Genomic DNA, 17827 nt, shown 5'->3' with positions numbered 1-17827 from the left:
GGACTCACCTGCAACCCGAATGCGGATAAGCGTGATTGAAAATGGGTTGGAACCTAAAAATTTACTATAGTAAAAAAAAAAGAGAAGAAACTCAGCAGCCTGTTTTTTTTTTCTTTCAAGACAACGGTGTATTTACATGGTCACTTTTACGCTAGAGTTGACTAGCAACCCAAAAGTCATCTGTACAATTGGGACACACTTACATACCATATGTACATACACACTTACACAGTCCAAGTATGGAAATAGAAATAAAACTAGAAAATGTTGCTTCCGATTCTCTTTCTTGATAAGCACCAATTTCCTGCAGACCACAATTGCGCCCCAATTTTTTTCCCCCCTCGACACAGCCTACAGTTCTCACCAAATTTTCCTTGAGAGTTTCAGCACACCGTGCAGGTCTTGGAACCGCCGGCGTTATCTGCTGGTGGATGAAGGAAATAGTTACTAAAACTCCTCCGCATTAAATCACAACTTAAAATGAGGAAGCACCTTTACTGGTTGCGGCCGCCTGCTTTGCGGCCTTCTGGTCCTCTATGACTTTAAGTTGAGCCTCATACTCTTCTTTTCTGGCATTCCACTCCTTCCTGTTGTTCAGGATTCCATCAAGCATGGGTTGGATTTGTGGGTGGAAGCGGGAGAACTCCTGTGCAAAACAAAAAAAAATCCAATTAATCCTTTCGCAATATCATTTTGATTTAACCAATCGAGCGAAGCATCACCTTGTAGACAAATGTGCAGACAAAGTCGATAAAACCACATTGAAGCTTGGGGAGCTCTGCTGCTTTGTTCCTGTCCATCATGGGCTGGTGGATGCAAAAGTGAGGCGGATTAGAACAGGAAATGTATCAGCAAATCATTTCTAATGACTTACAATGGGTTGTTGCTCCAGTACTGTCCTCTCTAGGTCACCTTGCTCCCAAAACTCTGCCGCCACAGACAAAGCAACCTGAACGACAAATAAATAGTCACTGCGGATGCTTTTCTACAATTCCACGTGACCTCTCACCTTGCTTTGGACCTCCCAAGGCTTGGTGATGGCGGACAAGTCGCAAGCGGTCATCATCATAGCCCTGCGGTGAGAAACTTTAGCGGCTAAACACAAGTAGCAGGAGGATTCTTTTGGGGGGGGGGGTGTACTCACATGAGTATCTCTTTCCTGGTTGTTTCAAGAGACATGAAATCAACCCACTTTTTTTCGTCTTCATACGTGTGCGAAAGGTCCACAATCTTCTGGAACATGGTTCTCTTTCTAGCATGTGAGGAGAGGTATTATTGTTTATTCTCGTGTATTCTTTGTGGCGATCTACCCAATGTGAGAAGAAGAAGAAGAACGACGGCTAACTTGAAATAAAGGGCGAGGTCGGTGGCGATGATGGCGATATCCGTGAGGTGAATGACGTGCTCCACCTGTCGTCTGTTCAGGTTCTGGTAGATGTTCAGTGACTATGAGTGAGGACAGAAAAGAAAGGAAGGCATATATTTTTGGGGGAATAAAGAGACACTTGATACTTTTTAAGGGAGATTCTCACCTCATCAGACAAGAGAAATTTTCCAAACTCCAGATGGTGTCGTTCCAAAATGGAAGATCCATGCAGCTTAGCGAGAGGGTTGCCTGACCTGTTAACATTCAAATACCAGAATTGTTTTTTACAGCTGTCAAAATTAATCGAATAATCGAGTCATCATTTGGAGCCATTTCTAAAGATGCTCCATATTTTCTCATTTCAGGCTCTCAAAAGTAATATTTCTGATTTCTCGAGTCTTCCATTAAAAACAGCAGACTGATTTATCTTTTGTGTTTAATTCAGACATTTGCTTTTATTTTGGAAAACAATGAGCTTCAATCCTCCTTGTGTAATATTGCTTAGCTGTTGTTTTTTTTATCTGTAAAATGATACCAAATAAACAAAAATTGCTAGAAAAAAACAATAATCAAGCAAAAATAATACAAATAAAATTGTATCCGATTAATCGATGTTATTAATTTGATAATGACAGCCCAAATTATTTTCAAACATACTTTAGGGCCAAACATTTCCGGTGAGTCTAGCAAATAAATCAAGCAGCACTTACTTGACCTGGTACAAATTGTTGGTCCCTCTGTGGTCAATATCATGAAGGAAGCCTGCTGTAATCATGGCCATGACCTCCAAGTCGGTATAGTACCGCTTCAGCATTCCCGTCTGGCCCAAAGACATCCAACACTAATAAAAGCTGCCTGCATTTTCATCTGAATAAGCACGTCGACGAATACCGTCAAGAGCGTGAACATGGTTTGTCCCACATTGAAGCCGTGGCGCCAGTTGTGGTACGTGATTCTCCTGTAGCCTTTACTCAAAGAGTACATGAAGCGAACCAGCACCTGACGAAAACCGACGGAAGCGCAAAAGCTTAGAAGGCGCCGGAACTGTTTGATGATACAAGAGTGAAATCACCTCCTGTGGGATTTGGAATTTCTTGACGACGCCGACTTCATAGTACATCTGAATACCGCACTTGACCAGTTCCATCTCGGTGCAGTTGAAATCCGAAAAACGGAATTCGTAGATCTCAAATTTTTTAATCAGAGGAGGTAGGTCTTTTTTCTGCGAATGGAAACAGCTTTGACACACTATATTCCACCCAACATTACGTTCTTAAAGTTTTTACCAAAATATTTAGAAGCTCATCTTCTTCACACTCCCACGGTTCGCAGTCGTAGACCTCTTTGGTGTTCTGGGAGGGGATGGAAAAGGCAGATGTTCGGTTACGACATGAGCAGAACTCGATTCAACCTTTGTGGGAACTAGACAAAAGTACGGACCAGGATATTTTGAATTTCATCATTCCGACATTTAACGTGGTAGAGCACCATGTCCTGGGCGATGTCTTTACGGTTCTCCAGCTTGTTCATTTTGTCGTACGTGTCCGTGTTCAAAGCTGACCAGCCCAAAAACTGGGTCAAAGCCTTGGAGACAAACAGAACATCAGGACTTTGATGACGGGATGGCAAGAATCTCCTACCTCCATGAGCTGCTCGTCTTGATCGTCGAAAGGCTTTCCGTCTTTTCTGTTGTAAAAAGTGGCCACGCCTACAATCTCTTCCTTTTTGTTGACAATCGGGAGGGAGAGAACATTCTTGATGGTCCATCCACTGCTGTCCAGCGCCTCAGACTGGATCATAAGAACAAAATATATCGTGTTCACTGAGTGGTGTTTACCAACTTTCACCGTTATTCATCTCATACCTTGAAGTCAAACGTCTCGTCCGATCCCGCGTTCATAATATTGCAAATCTAAGGAGGGTGAAAGAAGTTATGGTCAGGGAAACCGAGATTGAAGCGGATATTGTTGTCATGACTTGAAACGAAACTCACAAAGCCACTTTCAGCAACATAAGTAGGCAAGCCGCTGCTCAAGGCCCAATGATCTGCTGGTGGATTACTACAGAAAAAAATAAAAAATAAAGTATTTATTGTTAGCCACAGATCTGACTAAATTTTGATAACATTTATTTTGATATTGTGAATCAAGTCAGGACGACAGATAAAAACGTATTTTCTTACGGTATTACTTTGATGTCTTCCTTCCCGTGTAGTATGTAATCAATGACTTTGTAGAAATGTACTTCCTTAAAAAAACAAATATATTATTACTTTATTGTGTATTTTTCTTACTTATTCTGAAATAAAAAATAAATAAAAAAAGAGCACCCTTCCATCAGGTGTTAGAGGCCCAGCGTAAGGTGGCTGCTCTCCCATTAATACCGGCCACACGTCAAAGAACTCCTGAAAGACAGAGATGGAATTTTGTGTGGTTGGGGAAAAAAATAAAATAAAGAAGGAAAACTCACCTTATCTTTGGTCATGTCAAGTAAGCCGACCGAGTAGCGGTCGCAGTTGAGGTAGGCTCGCACCGTGTACAAGGCCTTGTGGAACTGCCGCTCGATGTCGGTCAGCTCTTCAAAAACTTTGTTGGCGGACCACAGCAGCAACTATCAAAAATAGATATTAATGCTCAATTTTATAAGAGGGGTGACTTTGATCAAATGTAACATGCATCACCTGTCCTTTACGAGTCTCACAGCTATGGAGGTAACTCAGGTGGTAGATCTTCAAGTTCAACGTGGCGATTTTCAAATACTTTGAAAAGAGCTGCAAAACAACACATCACTAAGAATGTTCCACAGTACTTTTGTTTTTTAAATTTCTCGTCTCACATCTTCATCCTCATTTGTGAAATGTGGCCCCGTTGTCTTGTTAAGGGCCATGATCACGGCCACCATGTCTTTGCCATTAAGAATAGGCGTGGCCAGAACGTTCCTGGTCTCGTAATCAGTGAGCTCATCCACAAATGAGCTGAAGTACTGGTTCTGAAAAAGAACATACAGAAGATTTTCATTTTATTATGATTTTATGATTTTATTATTATTAATGTATTTATTTATTTTACACTATTGTTTTTTATTGTTATTATTATTATTTTATATGTGAATATGACAACACTTTTGTAGTCTCATCATAAAGTGACTGGTTCAAAATAACAATCAAATACCACCACTTTTTTCTTTTGCTAGTCCCAATTAAATTTAAGAACAATGAGATAGTCACTTAAATTCAAATATTATTTCAGAATTATTTAGAGTGTAATTAACACAATTGAGCACATCTCAAACATACAAATAAGAGATTTCAGCACTAATATTTGAACCTGATATAAAAGGTTAAAAATGTATGCCGACACGACTAAACTATTACTGCTGACTAAATACAAGCGCCGTGTAATCCACTAGAGCGGGTCTGCAAATAAATGGATTATGTCTAACAAGTGGATTAAACCTTCACTTGGTCAAATATAGCTGCAAGTGTAGCTGTATTCACTCATCACTGGTTTGTCTTCACCCAAAAGTGTTCAAAACACTATTTATGTGTGAACCTATTTTTTTGCTTCTCTTTTTTAAAATAAAATCAACGTTGTGTGCTTCTTTACTTGTCTTTGTTTTATATGAGAAAATTGATTGTGTGGGACACAATATTTTCAAATATAAATAGTTTTCAAATATCCTCAATACAAACGCATATAGGCCAAAAAATACATTTGAGGTGGTTTTATGGTGTTTTGCTGCTACCTAGCGGTAGTAATAAGGACGACATTTAGTCATTTTTGGTCCTCTTACCTCTTTGACATCCTTCACGTTCACTGTCTTCTTGGTCTGGGCTACATGACCGACTATCCCCAAGTCCAGCGGGTAGACGATCTCAGAATCGGGCGGTACGACACACTCGTCCAGCTCGGACTGGGTGTTGACGTTGAAGAGTCTGGTGGCCAACTCGCCGATGCCGTTCCTCTGCCGGTACATGAACAAGCTGCAGCGGTCGGCGTGGATCAACGCGCTGATTCTCTTGAGGATCTTGAAGATCACTTTTTCCATGTTGATGTTCTCCTGCATGTCTGTGATCAGGTCATACATGATCCGACTTTCCTCCACCTGAGGAACAAAGAGAGAATAATCTTTCCCATTTGGGTTTTTATTTTCCAGTCGAATATTATGACTACCTGGCTGAGTTCCTGGAGTTGGCTGAAGTCCACCTGTTTTTCCTGGAGTCCCGACACCTTCGATATGGCGCTTTGGCTCATCTTCTTAGCAAAGTACTCCTTAGCAAAAGCCGGGTTCTCTTTGAGGAACTTCTCTACGTCCTCCTTTTGCACGCCCATCTTTCCCTCTGTGTCAACGATGGCAGCCTCTTCAAGGCAACAATAAAGCTCTTTGCTCTCACTAAGCTACCTCCAAATATTAACAAACTAACTAAAAGGTGCCGTGGGATCCAGTTTGGGCTTCTTCGGGTTAGCCGTAATAGTAATCCCCCCCTCGTGTGAGAGCCCTGATGAGAAGCAGAGGGCTGAATGCAAACAATCCTCCTGCCCTCAGCAGATACTTGTAAAGGTTAGCAGGGGATCTTCTAGTCAGGTGATCGTCTCCTACTCCCACACGGCCACTGATCACTGTCATAGAGATATCAACTCGAGAATAGATTGGCATTTGGTCGAGACTTCTGCCAAGGCTTAACAGGGCCTTATTTGGATCCACTTCTTCATCTAGGAAGCATCCTAACCAGGAGGACTTGGACTCTGATCCCCCTCCCAAACATCAAAATTAATTGTATCCAAGCTACTGTAACATATTTCCCTATTTTGTGATTCATAAAGTTTTCCTTCTGTGTGCAAAAATGAAGACTCAGCAAAAAAATACAAATAAATGATGGCCACTTCCAGGTCTGCCCATGGAAGCTCTTTAAGTGCTTATTAAACAAGGCCTCCTCAAGCATAAGCCTGATTTAGTTGGGGCAGGTGCTGATTATCCCGGCACCACAACTCTTTGAAATGCCACGTCTGTTGTTGTTGTTCACACCTTTGCACCACAAGGGGGTGACAATGGATTGTGTAAGCTAGGTTTCCATCAGCATATTAGAAAAGGTCATATTTAATCATCTGTTTCAACTATAATAGCCTACAACAGTACCAGTGTGTATGGATGTGTGTTTTTTTGCCAATTTGTTCCAGATTTAAACTGACACCATGATAAAACTTTCATTTCCTGTGCAATGTTTTAGTAACATTTTATAAATTAATCACCATATAAAAGATCTAAACGGATAAGTATCTTTTAAAAAAAAATCATGACAGCAGTACTTCAGTGCATTTTCTTGGTGAGATCAATTTATGCACTTACCATCAAGGTGCAGTAGACATACTGACCACCAGGTGGCGGAAAGGTTTAATACTTCGGGGTTTCTTTCCGATTCCTGCAAAGCCATGTCTTCTCCTACTTGAGAAAAAAAAAGAGCATTAACGAATAGAGAATGTTGTGGATAAGAATTTAATGTCCTAAGTGACATTCACCCTCTTTGATAATTGACACGAGGTGTGTAAAAAAGGTTCAGGAGTGCTGACACTAAAGATATATTTCAAACCACTGGCGGAGCTAGGATTTTTTTCTTTGCGGGTGAGGGGGGGGCAGGGGTCTGCAAAACACAAAAACAATTTTTTTTGCACAAAAAAAAAAAAAACTTTAGAAAAACAGATTATTATATCATATTATTAAATATATTATATTTTCCCAATGGGGCATGTGTGGAAATGTTGAAAATAATTCCCTGAAAAGTTGGAAATTACCCAAAAGTCAATTGGTCTGGTTTCAGGGGCTCTAACCTGTGTGTAGGGGGGTACAGTGCCCCCGCAGTACACCCCCCTTAGCTCCGCCAATGTTTCAAAGCTAAACTACAAATTAGAAAATAAATAAATGCTTTTGAAGGGAGATGGAGAAACCCCCCTCTTAGAAAATAACAATTAATTTTGAAACAAAAAAATTTGCAGGTGTGATTATTTTCTATTTTACTTTTGACAATTATTATCACATTTTTTCCGAAACATTATAAACACAACAACTTTTTATTCAATAGCTACAAGTTACATAGTGAATCTATTTGCGCCCGCGAGCCATTTCAGACCACACAAGACGGATTACATCCCAGAGGAGGAAAAAAATAGATCGTCTGACTTGATTGGCTTGTGTGTCGTCTGTCTCGCCGAGGATGCCCTTTAGTGTGTTTACGTGAAGCCCGTGAACTTGATGTCCTTTATGTGGCTAGCTTTAATCAGGAGACACGCTCAGCAGCGGACATTTTGGGATGCTTTTCGTAACGCCGCTCCATAATAATAGCAGTAATCTCAGGTGGCCGAGGTTAATCTGGGAAGTTCATTAGTTCACACGTGGGGAGAAGATAAGTGTTTTTTTTTATTTTGCGGCTATTATAATAGCTCAGTCATTCAGGAAGCAAAAAAAAATAACTTAAGTAAAAGTTGTTGATCAGTGTCGGAGTCTTTCTTTGCGGATTTGAGCAGGGCAATTTGCAAAATTAGTGACATAAGAGTCTAGTTTTTTTTTTTTTTTTTTAATCGTCCTGTAAATCTTAGGCAAGTTTGAACACAGAAGCCATCTTAGCGTAAGGACCTCTAGAGATTACCTCTAGATTTAAGCACCTTATTTAGTTCCCGGCAATGAAAATAAGTCGTAAGCTGGTCTGTGTTGGGCTGTATATAAAGGAGACGGCGTTGGACACAAGACCCGATCGAGTCTTTGGACACATACAAGTGCTTCTTGCTCATATTTGTATAGAAAGAAGGTAAGACCGATCGATCTTGGTGAATTGATTGTCTGAAATGGAATTCTCTGTTCACCCCATGATGTGATGTTCTTCCAGAATGGCGTCCAAGAAGCTGGCCGTCCTGCTGGTTGTTCTGTCCTGCATTGAGAGTTGTCTGTCCACCTCATGCGTGGTGGACAGCTTTTCCGTCAAACAGGACTTTGATCCCAAAAGGGTAAGTATATCTGTAAAGCCTTCACAGATGGGAAAGAAAGAAAAAGGAAGTGCTTGACTGATTAATCTTCTCCATCGTTCAGTATGCCGGAAAGTGGTACGCTCTACAGAAGAAGGATCCAGAAGGCTTGTTCCTGCAGGACAACATCTCGGCCGAGTACACCATCGATGATGACGGAAGCATGACGGCGTCCTCCAAAGGACGTGTGACCCTTTTCGGGTTAGTTGGACATTCCGGTTCTCGGAATTCTGTTGTCCTTTTTTTTTTTTAGACCTTTCAAATGTCGGTCAAAAGATGTGAAATCAGAAATGCTTGATCACATTCTCTGCAATTTCCGCTAACAACCCAGGCTAAACTTAGCTACTAGCCAAAAGAGGAAGTAGAGAAATTGCTTTCAAAAATGAAAATTTCCATTTGCAGCTTCTGGGTGGTATGCGCCGACATGGCCGCCCAGTACTCCATCCCTGACCCCGCGACCCCCGGCAAGATGTTCATGAACTACCAGGGACTGGCCAGTTATCTGTCCAGTGGAGGCAAGTATTTAAAAAAAATGGCGCATTCTCTTGCTCTTTCCTAACAGTACGTGACTCCTAACCTTCTCCAGGTGACAACTACTGGGTGATCGACACCGACTACGACAACTACGCCATCACCTACGCCTGCCGCACCGTCAAGGAGGACGGTAGCTGCGATGACGGCTACGCCCTGGTCTTCTCCAGGAACCCCCGCGGCCTGCCCCCCGCCATCCAACGCATCGTCCGCCAGAAGCAGGAAGACATCTGCATGGTCGGACAGTTCCAGCCCGTGCTACAGTCCGGAGCTTGCTAAGAAGGGAAAACCGGGAGTGGACAAGCCAGACGAGGCTTGAAAGCAAGAGTGATGTGAAAAAGAACTGATGTCATAAAATCTTCATACCTGGAGTCCAAGTTTAGGATGTTCTTCGGTGGTCTGTGAATGAATGTAACATTAAATATGTTTTTTTCTAAAACCAACATCTGTCTTCGTTTTGTGAATGCATGAAAATTTGTACCCTGAGGCTCGGAAATGTGCTGAGCTGTTGATCCCTTCTTGATCCCGTAAGAAGCCAGACATGTGTGAAACACAGAGTACTAAGGGGCTTAACTGGTGGTCTGATGTTTTCACACTTTAGTTATGCTAATTCTACGGTAAGCCAAGAGGGTAAGGATCATATTTGTCATTTTGAATGCAGCAGTGGTCAGGTCTTGCTTTTGGTAACGATAGAAACCATCAGCAGCATATAAAAATATCATCTGGAGCAGTTTAGAATTACAATTGGTATGTATCCATAAAGCTAATAAAAAAAAACATAATTTAAAGAAAAATTAATTCAGAGTGTAACTATCACTCAAAAAAAAAACCTGCAAAAAAATAATGTTGCTGGAACTAAAAAATTCACAGCAAGTTCGATAAAATATTAAGTACAGCAGGTTGGCAAAATATTTTAATTGATGCTAACTATACTCAATAAATTTTAAAGGTCTTCCAACATTACTCTTTCAGCCCCCCCAAAACATTTGTGTGTTTTTTTTCCACTGTACCACAAACTGGAAAAAACACATACATATTAATTCCTTAATATCACACATCTAATGGATAATAGTGCCTTTGCGTGAAAGATCACGCAGTCAAAATCTGAGTTCTCACGTTACGGCTCCGGCGCACAATTTTGCAGGATCTCTGTGTGAAAAAACCTGGTGCTATTGATATGGGGGTGAAAGGGCCCCACGTGTAAAAGGGGCTTATTGTGAGTGAGTGGCTGACCGAAACGCTGTGTATTAGCCAACAGGCCAGACTTAAAGACTTAAATTAGCTTAGCGCTGATGGGATCAACTGTGTGAACTTACTCATCACGAGGAAAGCTTTCATTCTCATAACAAAAGAATTAGACAGTTTTTTTTTTTACATTGTGGTAATTCTGTGTGTAGATGTCATCTGTTATTTTAAAACATCAGCAGACCACTTAATCTATCTAATCCGTGATGTTACGCCCTCTTTTGTCTCCAACTCTGTCTCGTATAACAAATTAGGTTGATGATAAGAGTGCATGATGTCATTTATTGAGTGAAACATTAATACAGGATGATTTAAACTTTCTCCTTGCACGTGCTATGGTAAACTTCGCTACCCGAAGACGTAAATATTTTTTTCGGTATTCTTTTGTAAAACGCTTAGTTAGCTGCCCTTTTCACCTAATAATCTTATATAAGAATGGTGTTAGCACGCACGGCTATGTTAGAATACATTTCATAATACAGAAAGACGAATAATGCCCACGGTAATGAATAAAGATTCGTATTTTTCAAATACTTTTTGCTTTTTTTTTATGATCTCCTAAATGCACCTCCTATTTCTTGGTTTCTTCGATTTGCTCCACCTCGCTGGATTCATTCACCACTTTTCCGTTGATCATCGTCTGCGTCACCACTTTGACGATCTTCCTGGTGCGAACATCGGGTTCTTCTGTACACGCAAGCAAAGGACGTAAAAGTGAGTGAGGATGTTACAATAAGACATTATGACTTACTTTGGATGTGTTGAAGACTAAAAGTATTTTTCTCAACCTGTCAATAAAATCAGTCATACGTTTAACACGATTAAATCATTTATGTTGAATAAAATGACGGTACAATTTTGTCATTTTGGCTCCATTTAAGAAAAATCTGCACGCATCTAAAATTAATCATCAGTTTCTAAGAAAAATAATAATAATTATTATTAGGTAATAACATTTATTTTTAATTCATTTACTGTCACAGTGTTGCTATTTTGTTTTATAGCTAATACTCACTTTTTGGTGGTGGCACTTCCTTAAGGCTGGAAATAAAACATAAACTTTCTTAGAACATAAATAAAAATAAAATCGCCACTTAACAAAATAAAATGAAAGCACAGCATTAGCATACACTAAAAGCTTTTTATAAATACTAATCATTTTTGTAAAGTAAATAAAGTACTTACCTTTCCTCTCCCTCCAGCAGGCGCCTATAGGTGGCGATCTCCATCTCCAGGTTCTGTTTGATGCGCAGGAGCTGCTCGTAGTCGGTCTTGGTGCGCTGCATGTCCAAGCGGAGCTGCGAGAGGTCATCTTCCAGCTGGTTCAGGGTGACCTGCAGACGCTCCATCTCGCCAGCGTACTTGTGATTAGTTTCGCCTAGGTTGCCTTCCAGGGCCGCAACCTGAAGGTGGAGATATGACATTGTTTTTTTTAAATTTTATTTATGACTATGCCGTGCAGCCAATCACCTGCTTCTGCAAACTCTCCAGCTCCACTTCGAGGTTTTGAAGAAACCGCTGCCTGTCAACCAACTCGCTCTGGGCACCTCTCAGGGCCTCGTTGTTCTCCTTCACATCGTTCTGCACCGTCTCCAGCTGAAAAGAACAATAATTACCGGATAACGAAAAGACACACCAAGCACATGAGCGGACGGCTCCCAGACCTTCTTGCGGTACCAGTTCTCGGCATGTTCCTTGTTTTTCTTGACGATGCTCTCATATTGGATCCTCAGTTCAGACAGGACAGCTCCCAGCTCGGGTCCCTGGGCCGAGTCCACCTCCACGTTAACCTCATCCCGGGCTATACGAGACTTCATCTGTTCCAGTTCCTGCAGAAGCAGAGATGTTGGTTTTTCTAATAAATTCAGTGGATGAATAAAATAACTTTTTGACACTATTAAATTGTATTTTGTGCTAATACATGAGTCACGCATGTAGAAGAGGTTTAATGAGAACGTGAGAGCATCTGTAGTACATTATTTAGATGTTGCTCATCAATAGATGATGAAGGAGGGCTTAGGTTACTATTTGAACAAAGACAAAAGTAGAGGATCCACATCTTATTCCCGAATAAATTGAATAACTTCTGCAAGTTTTTTTTTTTTTTTAAATTGCATGTCGATAAGGACAGTTTTGTGCTCATAATACGTTTCCTGGCTATAATATATCTCACATAGGCTGAGTGGATAAAAGTGGCTGGCTTAGCGTAATAAGATCTACCTGCTCTTTGTGTCTGCTGTAACCAAAGGACCCCCCCCCCCCAAAAGACCACTTTCAGCCACCAAATTAGGTCAGTCAAATATATATTGCCTTCTTGCTATTTGAGTGGGAGCGAAAATGACCAAAAACTAAAAAATGTGTGATTTCTAAATAAAATAAAATAAAATTTTCAATATTTTTCCATTGACAGAAAATGAACAATGAAGAATGAATGCACATAGACTACCTCCTCGTGGTTCTTCCTGAGGAAGTAAAGTTCCTCTTTTAGGCTGTCTAGGTCGCCCCTGAGGGAGGCGATGATCTGGTCGTGGTCGCTCTTTGCCTTCTTCAGGGCCACGCAGTCTCGTTCCACTGACTGACACATCACCAGTTCAGTCTCCCATCTAATGAAACAGAAGCAGATGTGTCCAGGAAGTATATTTTTGTGTTATCATTAACTACTCACTTGATCCTAAAGTCATCAGCAGCCAGCCTGGCGTTATCAATTTCCAACATGAGACGAGCGTTTTCCAGGGTCTTCTTCCTCACCTGATAAACATTAACAGGAGGTGAATGCGGTCTAACTAGACCAAATATGACATCATTTTTATTTCCCTCGGTAAGCAGTGTGCCATCTAGTGGTGATTTGTGCAATTACAACTGAAAACTAGTTTTTCACTTTTTATTTTTTTAATTTATCAATATCTGCTAAGATATAGGAGTCCAGTACTACCTCCTGCTCAACCGCATGAGCCTGGGCCATCATGGAGTCAAGGTCATGGCCTTTTGGAATGCGCTCAATCATCACTTGCTTGATCTTCATCTCCAGGTCGGCGTTGGAGTGTTCCAGCGTGTGCACCTGCGAGGACAAAAAGAGCTCATACGATCAAAGCGCATCCGTAATATCATATCCACGTCTTCCGCTTGGCTGCTGACCAAAAAGCCCAACACAAGTCTACCTTGTCCAGGTACTTGGCCAGACGGCTGTTGAGACTCTGCATGGCCTCTTTGTCGTTGGCGTTGTTGCCGTGCAGCCCGTTCAGCTGCAAAGTGGCCGGTCCGCTGAGGTCATGGCTGATGGACGCCGATCGTGTCAGCTTGCCGCCGCTGGCGAACGGGACGGAAATCCGGGTGCGGCTGGTGTCCATCAGGGAGCGGCTGGTGAAAGACGGCTGACGGCTTATGGAGTAACCCCGAAGTGACATGCTCGAGGCCATGATGAGGCGCTGTGGTAAAATGATGGACATAAGACATTAGTCAGATGTTTGCAAAAAAAATAGTCATGACTTCCACTGTATGTTATGACATCATAAACTTTCAGGTCTAATCCTTTTGCTCTTTCTGTAGGCTTGACATTCTCTTTCCCTGGTGTCGTCTTACTTTCTGTACATTGGACAATTCAACGTATGGATGTAGGACAGTCGGCCTTTGTGTATGTGTGTGTGGGGGGGTATAGAGGTTTGTCCGTGTGCGCTGGGCCGGCCGGGTTCCTTTCTCAAGAGAGTTCTAGAGGTGGATTAGCCGTCAAGGGAACCTCTCTGTGTGTCTGTCACTTGATCCTGGCAACGCGACAGAGGAGCCATCAGGGGACAGACGGACTCCTTGTTCACATGAGAAAATGATGGGCTAAATATGATTCGAGGAGCATTCCGTAACAGAGATAAGCCAAAGCTTTGTTGGCAACAAAACACACTTTTGTTTAATGCAACTGTTTTTTGTAAGCAGTGACTGAAAAACATGCAATTTTTGTTGTTGTCACTTGATGCGGCGAGATCATTTTCAAAAGCGAAGACGATGAATAAAAGATGTTTGGAACTTACCAATATGTTCTCAAGATGGACTGGAAACGACAATCAGGGTGAAGGAGGGCAGCAGGGGCTGTGTGCTGCTGATGCTGCAAGGTGAGCTTATATTCAGGTGAGCAGGAAGTGGGCGTGGCCTGTAAACACCAAATGAAGGTGTTGCGCAATAGAAGGCATTTGCAATGCAATTTAGTTGATTAAATTTATTGTTAAAAAAAAAAAGAGCTGTGAAATTGCATGAATGCATTTAACATACTAAAAATATGCCTTTGATATTGTTTTAGCAATGTTAGCACGGCAAAGTGTGCCGTCTCGTGTGTCACACCGCTATTGAATGTCTCATCAGTGTTTCACTATTGTGGACGGAGACTCCAATTGTAACTGTAACTTGAACATCAGTGAATTATTAAACCAGAAGAATGAGGAAACCGTGCACACACTGCCATTTAAAAAGTACGTGTTTGTAACTGTGGCTGCAGTGGTCTATGCAAATGAGCTAGAGCACGGAGCTCATTTGTTTGCCACAGAAGCTGATATTACAATTTCAATGAGATGCAAATATCCCACTTCCCCCATTTACATCATGACCCTAATCAACATTTTTTGTGTGCGAAAGACAAAAACAGGTTTGTGGCCTGTGTAGTGATGAGATGATTTGTCTTGAAAGCGGCAGTAGGGAAAAAAAAAAAAAGGCGCAAATAATGTAGTGATTAAATCTCTTATCATACTCAACATGCGCCACTTCACTTTAGGTTATCACACACACATTTTTTTCCCTTTCCTTCTGTTGAGAAAGAAGAAATATGCAGGAAAAAAACGAAGGAAATTTCATTTTGGAAGTAGACTTCAATCACGTGCTATCATATAAATATATTATATATATATTGAAAGTGAAATGTACAGTCACGACAATACGAAAAGTCAGTCTATTCCATATCAGCATTTATTTCTCCCTGCCAAAAGAGGGCAGCAACAAGCTACCTTGCCCATCTTCTTTTTATTACATTTTATTACGTTACATTATATTAGAATAATAAAGATAATAATAATAAAAGATTAAGAATGCCCGTTTCCAAAGTACTATTCTGAGATATACAAACTGCCAACTTAGTGTATGCGCAGTACTAAATTGCCTTTAGTATTTATCAATTTAGCAATTAAGTACATTTACTTTAAATATAAAATGAGTGTCTGTCCATCAAACTATCGCCCCATCCATGACTTTATCTTTCTATATCATCTACTGCAGGGATTCTATAATGTGGTATGCAGGCTCCCCCTGGTGGTATGCAAAAACAAACTTAAAAATTGTTTTCTTAAAAACACTTCAACTGTAATTACCGTTAACAATACGTTTGCATTTCATTTTTATTAGTTTGTTAATGAAACAGTGGTGTACAATAATATTTAGAATAGTATTTATCTGCTTCTCTCTATGGTTCTCCCGCCATTGATGGATCTCGCTATCAATGTACAAAAATGAGGTTAAACATGAGCTAAATCCACTGTTATCCTTTAACTTTCACTTCCTGCTTTTCTCCACGACAAAGTTTGGCTGTTAAACAAATAAACGGGTGATTAAACGAGCAGGATGCCAGGATCCTCCTGGTGACCCCACTTGACTCCCTGTGACTCCTGTCACAAGTGATCATGTGATCCCCTCGGCGGCGCATGCGACTTGACACCGAGGCCAAGCCGCCAACTATGACCATCAGGTCAGGTCCACCCCCCAAAAAAAAAAATGCCGGACTTGGAGCATGACTGAAGCCTCTCAATAGCTCCTCAAGTGATTACTTCCTGTTTTAGTTCAGGTGCTACCTTTCACTTTCTTGCTGTTTATTTATTTACTTATTATTTTGAAACACATTTTTCCCCCTTTCTTTTTTTTTTTTTACTTAATTCCAGGCATGTCAAGAACCACTAAAAAAAATAAAGGTACACACAACTATTCCTTTTATTTTAATTTTGTTTGTGTTCGAGTTGATTCAAGCACTAATCACAAAAAAAGTATTTTAACCACAATTTGCTCATAATTACTTGTTACGGCATTTTATCTTGATCTCTAACAATGTGATCATGAGAATAATTCCATATTTACGAAGTGATTTTTTTTTTTTTTGAAGCCTCAGACTGATGGCTCTTGGGGCCCCAACGTCAGTTTGATGGTGTGCCCACCAGCTATTTTCTGATAAGATACTAATCAGTGGGCAAGAAAAAAAAAAAAAAAGCACATATAACAACATATGTTAACCACTTTGTGTAAAAGCACGCATTGGCCCCCACCATATCCTGAGTGCTGCTTTTGTGTGTCAGACAAACATCAGCGTGCATGTTTGTGTGTGAGTGCAGATGATGATTTCAGAAGGCTTGTGATATTTTAGATATGCATCTATAAGCCGAGCTGCTGAGTGGATGGGAAGTTGAAAGGAAAAAGTGACGCATGTGTGTGTACCTTTTATTTAAGTGGAAAGTTGGCAGGGAGCCCAGCGTTGTCCTCTGCATGGCCCGGGGGAAGTCCTCCTCCTCTTCGCTCCGACGCGAGTGTGGCCGTGCCTTGCTCAAGAGCACAACTTCGATCGTCTTCCTCGATAAAAATTCAAATATAGTTCCAATTATTTTTATTTTTACTTATACAAACAATTACAACCACATAAGAAAATTTGAAAATGAAATTAAATAGACTTTGTGTTAAAAACCAAAAGATTTGTTTTTAAATATTTAAAAAATAGCACATTCAAATAGACATTTTATAACTTTAGTTTTTTGGGTTAGGGTTCAACAAGTAGCCAAGAAGCCACCCCATTGGTCTGCTTCAGTTGTCATGGCAACAAAGGCAAGCATGGGCTAATTTCAGCGAGACAAATCAGGTAAGGTGTACTATATGCTGCAATGTTAACGTCTGAGTTGATTTGAGCAATAATTAGCTGTTATTAGAAACTATGATGACCTTTGTATTTTTTTTTTCACTTATAAATTATAAAATACAGTAAATACAAATTAGAATGATGGTGAAATGTTTACGCCACGTGAAAATGCTCAGACACGATGCTCCTAATGGTTCCAAAATATAACGCTTGACTAAGAGGCGGATCAGCTCGTCGAACAGCCCCAGAGTGCACGCAAGCGCCAACGCAGCCCAGAAAACCAACTCCAGTCCCTTCAAAATCCCCAAATAAATCTTATTCTCCAGCTAGCATTGAAAAGACAAAAAATGTGAAGTTTGCCGAAGAGACGTGGACATAGAAGACTTTAATGACACATCTCTGTGATGCTCGGCTAATGTGATCATTAGATGTTTGTTTGGAGGAAGATGCTCGGCTTTCCTTCCTATGGGGCCATTAAGAGCTGGCAGCGCGCCCTTTTTTGCCTTGTTGTCTAAACCGATCCTTTTCATATTCATGTACCATGTGCTGTGGCTGTTGTCCATGTGTTTTTGCGTGTGCGCATGTGTGTCTAATAATGTTAACACAAAATATAAATGTATTCATATTTTGGGCACCTTGTTAAATGTTTCGGAGTCAACTGTTAGTATGATGAAATTTTGCGATTTAATTTAAAATTATATACGTTTTTAATCTTAAAAAGTTTGTAATATATTTTATATGCAAAAAAAAAAAAAAAAAAAAAAAGGCTGATTTTTTGGGGAATTAATTCCTGGGTTCCAGAGTTTT

At 40.6% G+C, this 17827-nt stretch overlaps 3 protein-coding genes across 3 annotated transcripts; 1 reads left to right on the top strand and 2 right to left on the bottom strand.

Moving 5' to 3' along the window:
* Positions 1-54: 54 nt before the first annotated feature.
* pde6b (phosphodiesterase 6B, cGMP-specific, rod, beta) lies at positions 55-6477 on the bottom strand. Its single transcript, XM_061292710.1, has 23 exons — positions 5539-6477; positions 5159-5470; positions 4202-4354; positions 4047-4136; positions 3836-3976; positions 3696-3770; positions 3549-3613; positions 3360-3426; positions 3231-3278; positions 3007-3156; positions 2807-2950; positions 2653-2718; positions 2439-2588; positions 2258-2365; positions 2077-2186; positions 1533-1620; positions 1346-1446; positions 1145-1252; positions 1010-1073; positions 875-949; positions 723-806; positions 493-646; positions 55-424 (listed from the first exon to the last, which is right to left on the bottom strand). Exons 1-23 carry the CDS (start codon positions 5695-5697, stop codon positions 384-386), a joined length of 2553 nt encoding a protein of 850 aa, XP_061148694.1. The 5' UTR covers positions 5698-6477; the 3' UTR covers positions 55-383.
* A 1548-nt stretch (positions 6478-8025) lies between these two features.
* LOC133163160 (purpurin-like) lies at positions 8026-9347 on the top strand. The gene is made up of 5 exons (XM_061292800.1): positions 8026-8165; positions 8244-8361; positions 8444-8580; positions 8782-8894; positions 8966-9347. Exons 1-5 carry the CDS (start codon positions 8041-8043, stop codon positions 9187-9189), a joined length of 717 nt encoding a protein of 238 aa, XP_061148784.1. The 5' UTR covers positions 8026-8040; the 3' UTR covers positions 9190-9347.
* Positions 9348-10417: 1070 nt separating this feature from the next.
* Positions 10418-16741, bottom strand: si:ch211-243g18.2 (uncharacterized protein LOC559906 homolog). The gene is made up of 11 exons (XM_061292742.1): positions 16609-16741; positions 14175-14293; positions 13314-13580; positions 13088-13213; positions 12821-12903; positions 12602-12758; positions 11820-11984; positions 11626-11751; positions 11341-11558; positions 11171-11196; positions 10418-10842 (listed from the first exon to the last, which is right to left on the bottom strand). Exons 3-11 carry the CDS (start codon positions 13569-13571, stop codon positions 10727-10729), a joined length of 1275 nt encoding a protein of 424 aa, XP_061148726.1. The 5' UTR covers positions 13572-13580; positions 14175-14293; positions 16609-16741; the 3' UTR covers positions 10418-10726.
* Between the last annotated feature and the right edge of the window lie 1086 nt (positions 16742-17827).

The sequence above is a fragment of the Syngnathus typhle genome, linkage group LG12, assembly GCF_033458585.1.
Source record: "Syngnathus typhle isolate RoL2023-S1 ecotype Sweden linkage group LG12, RoL_Styp_1.0, whole genome shotgun sequence".
NCBI classification, from domain to species: Eukaryota; Metazoa; Chordata; class Actinopteri; order Syngnathiformes; family Syngnathidae; genus Syngnathus; species Syngnathus typhle.
This window is presented reverse-complemented; position numbering and strand designations above follow the sequence as displayed.

Bases quoted from the DNA above. Each gene is read 5' to 3' on its own strand.
- pde6b (XM_061292710.1), bottom strand. From the start codon at position 5,697: ATGGGCGTGCAAAAGGAGGACGTAGAGAAGTTCCTCAAAGAGAACCCG. The intron at 3,427-3,548 runs GTAAGAAAATAC...TTTTTTCTGTAG, and splicing joins GAAGACATCAAAGTAATACC to TAATCCACCAGCAGATCATT. The intron at 950-1,009 runs GTGAGAGGTCAC...TTTGTCGTTCAG, and splicing joins CTTGGGAGGTCCAAAGCAAG to GTTGCTTTGTCTGTGGCGGC.
- LOC133163160 (XM_061292800.1), top strand. From the start codon at position 8,041: ATGAAAATAAGTCGTAAGCTGGTCTGTGTTGGGCTGTATATAAAGGAG. The intron at 8,166-8,243 runs GTAAGACCGATC...ATGTTCTTCCAG, and splicing joins CATATTTGTATAGAAAGAAG to AATGGCGTCCAAGAAGCTGG. The intron at 8,362-8,443 runs GTAAGTATATCT...TCCATCGTTCAG, and splicing joins AGGACTTTGATCCCAAAAGG to TATGCCGGAAAGTGGTACGC.
- si:ch211-243g18.2 (XM_061292742.1), bottom strand. From the start codon at position 13,571: ATGGCCTCGAGCATGTCACTTCGGGGTTACTCCATAAGCCGTCAGCCG. The intron at 12,759-12,820 runs GTGAGTAGTTAA...CTGTTTCATTAG, and splicing joins GCTGATGACTTTAGGATCAA to ATGGGAGACTGAACTGGTGA. The intron at 10,843-11,170 runs GTGAGTATTAGC...TTGCGTGTACAG, and splicing joins GGAAGTGCCACCACCAAAAA to AAGAACCCGATGTTCGCACC.